Source organism: Colobus angolensis, unplaced genomic scaffold (assembly GCF_000951035.1).
Source record: "Colobus angolensis palliatus isolate OR3802 unplaced genomic scaffold, Cang.pa_1.0 Scaffold32, whole genome shotgun sequence".
Taxonomy (NCBI): domain Eukaryota; kingdom Metazoa; phylum Chordata; class Mammalia; order Primates; family Cercopithecidae; genus Colobus; species Colobus angolensis.
Window position 1 is genome coordinate 6,571,648 of NW_012116488.1, and position 6,000 is coordinate 6,577,647.

Below are 6,000 nucleotides of genomic sequence, written 5' to 3' on the forward strand. Positions count from 1 at the left end.
AATTTTAATCCCATCAGCCTTGATTGATAAGTGCTCCCATTTTACTGATGTAGAGATTCCACTTCAAAGAGGGTAAGTATTAGCTGGGCGTGGTAGCACATCCCTCTAGTCCCAGCTACTTGGGAGGCTGAGGTAGGAGGATTGTTTGAGCCTGGGAGGTGAAGGCTGAGTAAGACCCGGCTGGGGGAAAAAAAAAGAGAATAAAGTTGGCTGGATGCTATGGCTCATGCCTGTAATCCCAGCACTTTGGGAAGTGGGAGGATTGATTGAGCCTGGGAGCTTGAGGCTGCAGTGAGCCGTGGTCTTGCCGCTGCACCCCAGCCTGGGCAACAGAGCAAGACCCTGTCTAAAAACAAACAAACAAAAAACCCAGAGGATAAGTAACTTGGCCAAGGTTGCTCAGTAAGCAAGTAATGACCCTGACTTAGAACCCAGCTCTGTTAACTCCAGAGCCCATGCGCAGGACATCCCCCGTTGCTCCTACTGGCTCAAGAATAACATAGTACATGGAAAAAAGTGTTAGTACTCTAGGGGTCTGGAGGAAAGACATTTGAGTTAAACCCTGGAGCTCAGTGATGGTTTGGACATGGTAGAGCAGGAGGTGAGGGGTATGACTGAAGACCTTTAGCAGACGAAGGAGCTTGAGCAGGAGCCAGGGAGAGAGTGGAGGGCACTGGGCTCTTTACTCTCTGGAGTGAGCATACACCATGGTGGCCAGAATGAGGGGCAGGGATAATTTGCAGGCCCTGTGTGCTGGAGGAAAGCTCGGGAGGGTTCTTGCTGCAGGAGCTCCCGGTCAGCTCCTGCTCTCCAGGCAGGCCACATGCTACATTGTCTTATTCCCCCTTTTGTAGGCTTTATTTCTCCAGGAATGTGAAATGAGTCCAGTTTCACTTTTAAAAAATGAGCGGAGAGAAAGCTCTGCCGCACACCTGCAGCTTCCATCGTTGCAGAGTGCAACTTGGGCAGATTGAGGGAGGAGGTGAAGGAAGGAAATATTGGGGGCCTTTGAAAAGAACTTTCAACCATTAAGAAGGCTTAAGAAAAACCAGAACTTCCGTGTTGTATACAAAGAATATAAAATGAAGACTCAAAACTAAAAATCCTGAATTTCATCATGATCTTTACTAACAAATACAAGTTAATAAACTTCTTTTTTGAACATTAGATAGCCTGTTTTCTTAAAACTGCTTGAATCCTTTTAGGTCTGTTGATTCTCTTTAGTTTCTCTCTAGTCATAGACAATTTGTCATGTCAAGACAATTGCTGGATCTTTGAATTACTCTAACTAATACTAATAAAAGTTTGGTTTGCTGGCAGCAGTTCTTCAGTTTGAATTGTAAATAGTGACAGCTGTGAGGCATTTTGCTCTGAAAGAGACACTGTCTCCTAATCGCATAAGAAGCATGGGTCTGTTTCTTGAGCATGAATAGGATCGGCTTGTTTTGGTTTTGGAGATAATGTGCCGGGAGATAAAATGCTAAGAGCAGTTGCTGAATTCTTTCCTCTTCTTAAATATATTTGGAGATAATTGAGATGTTCACTTGTGTGTATTTGTAATTCCTATGTAAATTCCTGACAAGTGAGAGAGATGGGCATATTTTTCATTAACTAAGTTTTTTTTTTTTTTTTTTTGAGACCGGGTCTCGCTCGGTTTCCCAGGCTGGAGTGCAGTGCTCACTGCAGTCACCAGCTCCTGGGTTCGAGGCATCCACCACCTCAGCCTCTTGAGTAGCTGGGACTACAGGCATGTGCCACCACACCTGGCTCATTTTTGTATTTTTTGTAGGGATGGGGTTTCGCCACATTGCCCAGGTTGGTCTCAAACGCCTGGGCTCAAGTGATCCACCTGCCTTGGCTTCCCGAAGTGCCGGGATTACAGGCGTGAGCCACTGCGCCCGGCCTGTGAACTCAGATTTTCATGGTGCTCCGGATAGTAGCACTGTTTGATTGAGGCTCTTGTTTCCTTCAGTTTGTGGCTTGTTACAAAAATAGCTTAAATAGCTTGGTCAGGTCACCTACGAGAATAAATGCCAATCAGATTTACAGTTATGGGCTCACAGGATTGTTGTGGCTCTTGTTCCTTTCACTGTTTACATTGTTCACCTAAGTGTCCTTTTTGACTGGGTTGGTGTGACTGAGCTTATGGCTAGCAAAAAGGGTGTTGTCAAAATAAGGGGTCCATGGCTGTCGCTTGTCTTTTTTTTTTTTTTTTTTTTTTTTTTTTTTTTTGAGGCGGAATCTCGCTCTGTCGCCCGGACTGGAGTGCAGTGGCCAGATCTCAGCTCACTGCAAGCTCCGCCTCCCGGGTTTACGCCATTCTCCTGCCTCAGCCTCCCGAGTAGCTGGGACTACAGGCGCCCGCCACCTCGCCCGGCTAGTTTTTGTATTTTTAGTAGAGATGGGGTTTCCCCGTGTTAGCCAGGATGGTCTCGATCTCCTGACCTCGTGATCCGCCCGTCTCGGCCTCCCAAAGTGCTGGGATTACAGGCTTGAGCCACCGCGCCCGGCCTCGCTTGTCTTTAAAAAGTATCTTGTGAAACTGTCTAAAGGCTCTCAGTGTCCCTCACAGAAACAGTGAAAAATGGAGTGCTACCAAGGCTTGATCTGGATTCCAAATGAAGAAGGCCTGACCTGGTGTTGCTTCCCAAAACTTAGCTCTGCTCTACTTTGGAGAATCTAGGAGTGTCCTGGCCCGTTGCGTAGGGACAGCTTTTACTGTGGGAAAATGACATTGTTGGAAACAATATTTTCTGAGGTGGGTTGCTTGTTCAAATGAGAAGGAGTGCTGTGTTTTCCTCCTGACATGCCATTTGTATTTCTTGTAGAAGAACTGAAGGAACACTTACTGGGAGACAGCGCTATTGATAGAATCTTCACCTTGGGGAACTCAGAATTTCCTGTTAGCTGGGACAACGAGGTCAAACTTTGGACGTTTCTTGAAGATAGAGCCTCACTTCTTTTAAAAACATACAAAACAACTATCGAGGTAATTAGACTAAATTAATGAGAATTTGAACTTTGTTGTGTTGTTAAGATGTTTAATGAGACTTGGTGCGGTGGCTCATGCCTGTAATCCCAGCACTTTGGAAGGCTGAGGGGGCCAGATCACGAGGTCAGAAATTCAAAACAGGCCCGGCCAACTTGGTGAAATCCCATCCCTATTAAAAATACAAAAATTAGCTGGGCATGGTTTGTAATCCCAGCTACTTGGGAGGCTGAAGCAGCAGAATCACTTGAACCCGGGAGATGGAGGTTGCAGTGAGCCGAGATCTCGCCACTGCATTCCAGTCTGGGTGACAGAGCAAGACTCCGTCTCAAAAAAAAAAAGAGATATTTAATGAGAGATTTCTTGTTAATTCTAAACTACTGTAATAGTTTAGCAAAATGATTGCATTTGAGATTTTCCATTTGTTTAACAAAAAAAAAAATCATATTTAGGCATTGTTTATTAGAAGATACATTTTTTAAAGTATTTAATACTTTTTTTATAATTTCTAATTCACATGATTTCACAAACGTTTTCATTTATGCTTTTTAAGTTCACTATTGAGTCACTAACTTCAAATACGTCTTTCTCATTCATTCGTTCCTTCACTGTTGCCATTCACCCACGTGCTGCCCCGGGGCTACATCAGTGCCCAAGATGGACAGGATGAGTTTTAAATCAGTGAAGTTCCCTGACAGATGGGGTAGCACTGTTTGATTTAGGCTCTTCTTTCCGGTTTTGCAACAGTTTCATGGAGATATAATTTACATACAATAAAAGGCACACTTCCGAAGCGTACATTTTGATGTGAGTGTCTGGTCATGTGACACCTGCCAGTCAAGTGTTAGAACCTCCCGTCGCCCCCAAAAATTCCCTCATGTCCCCAGCCACAGCCGTTGTGCCCTCTGTCTATAGTTTTGCTGATTTAGACTTCTTGTAATTAATTTTGCTCTTTTTTGTTTTCCAGGAAGATAAATCTGTCTTGAAAAACCAGGATCTTTCTGTTCGTGCAAAAATGGCCATCAAATTGCGCTTAGGTGAGAAAGAGATTTTGGAAAAAGCAGTAAAGAGTGCAGCTGTCAACCGGGAATTCTACCGCCAACAGATGGAGGAAAAGGCTCCGCTTCCCAAATATGAAGAGAGTAACCTTGGGCTGTTGGAGAGCAGCGTGGGGGACTCGAGGCTCCCGCTGGTCTTGAGAAACCTCGAGGAGGAGGCTGGAGTGCAGGATGCCTTGAACATCAGAGAGGCCATCAGCAAAGCAAAGGCCACAGAAAACGGGCTTGTAAACGGTGAAAACTCTATCCCTAATGGGACCAGGTCCGAAAATGAAAATCTCAATCAAGAAGAAAGTAAAAGAGCAGTTGAAGACGCCAAAGGATCTTCTTCAGACAGCACTGCTGAAGTTAAGGAGTAGCTCGAGGTGAAACTGGATGGGGGATCCAGTGGAGCAGGAGTTGACGGACGGTCCGTTCACATCGCTGTGTTTCCTTGTTAACATTTTTCTTTCTGCAGAGAGGAAGATATGTTTTTGCTGCTTTATATAAAAATGGTTTTTTTAAGTTATTTTAAAAATCTAGCTTCCCTTTTTGATTAAGATTGCCATCTTGCTTTTAGGCAAAACAAACCAGTTAACAGCCACAAGAAAGGGGGAAGAGGTGCCTGTGGGAGATTTTGCAGACCTATTGTGAGCGTAGGTATTTTCTTCCTGGGGAAGAATTCAGTTCCTGTCTCAGCTGTGCTTTTGTGGGCCTGTCATCTTGACGACCAGAGTGAAAGCTTGCTCTGCCTCCTGCCAGCCAGAGCTGGTGGCGGGACTCGGGGGTTCAGCGTGAAGGTGGGGAAGCTGCACGGCAGAAAACAGAATGGAAATTGGGAAACTTTAGAGTCTGGGCAAAATGTTTGGTTTTTCTCCTTAAAAACAAAAAAACAAAAAAAACACCCCATTACCAAAAGAAAAGGTAAGGTGGCAACCTTATTTTTAATAGTTTGAAATGTTGATGATAATCCTAATTATATAAATATATATATATAAACACACATATATATATCTAGTGATTTCTAAAGATTTGTTTACTTTTGTGTTTTGTTTTACTGTACTAAGAACTTGTCCTTTCTTCTTGAATCAAAGTAGGACATGCATCATCCTCCTAATTTTAAATGTTGGCTCTGATTTTAAAGTGGTGCATTTGATTCCAGCCTTGGTAATGGAGAGTTTGCAAACACACAGCGGCCCACAGCTTCACGTGGTGGTGTGCAGTGTGAGGCAGCTCCCTGGCTTTCCTGGTTTTCACAACAAGCTAGAGATTTTCAAAGCTACACTTTTGAGTAAAAACCCTTATTAAAAGAAAAAACATGATTAATATTTTTGTCTATTCCTTTTTTTGGAGTGGGACAGGCCCTTTGAGTTTAGCTTTTACACAAACCATCTTACTGCCCAAGCATTGTTTGAACCTTGACCTCGTGCCCTGGGCTGTGCTAACCTGGGGGCTACTGAGGCACAGCTGTGGGGCCCAGAGGCCGGCAGGAGCCCCCCTCATCAGCCTGCCCATCTGTGCAGGCAGTGGGAACGTAAGAAAAGGAATACTTAGAATTTAGGGGAAGTGAAAGGTTGGGACCATGTCCTTGGAGTGGGAGAGGGATCTGTCTCCAGAAAGCCACCAGTTTTCAGGTTTAGTGATACCAGTTTTCCTTCACCACAAATTTTCACATTGTCTCTGATGTCCTAAGTACACCGCTGATTTTGAAAACGTGAATTATTCCCTCAACTGTTTGATAAATGCTGCTGCAACACAGGTCATCTTAAGGATGCTCTGGGAGTTTCTCTTGGGGAAGACATAGTTCTGCAGATCAATTGCCTAATCCCCCCTGACAGCTGAGATAAATGGAACTCTTTGAGGCGCTGCCTGCGTTGCTCAGCAGGTTAGTTGACCTGCTGCACTGGGTGCTGGAGGCAAGCTTCATGTCTGTATGAGACTGGGACGTTTCCTGGCGTTGACGCCTGTACCTTT

General features: G+C 44.5%; 1 protein-coding gene across 1 annotated transcript in view; it reads left to right on the plus strand.

Moving 5' to 3' along the window:
* The window catches only part of SETD3 (SET domain containing 3), an 87,780-nt gene extending 82,426 nt beyond the window's left edge, over positions 1–5,354 (plus strand). Inside the window, exons 12-13 of the mRNA XM_011951486.1 lie at positions 2,829–2,989; positions 3,957–5,354. Coding sequence (XP_011806876.1) covers positions 2,829–2,989; positions 3,957–4,406 — 611 coding nt within the window. The 3' untranslated portion in view covers positions 4,407–5,354. The remainder of the gene's footprint in view (positions 1–2,828; positions 2,990–3,956) is intronic.
* Positions 5,355–6,000: the final 646 nt, after the last annotated feature.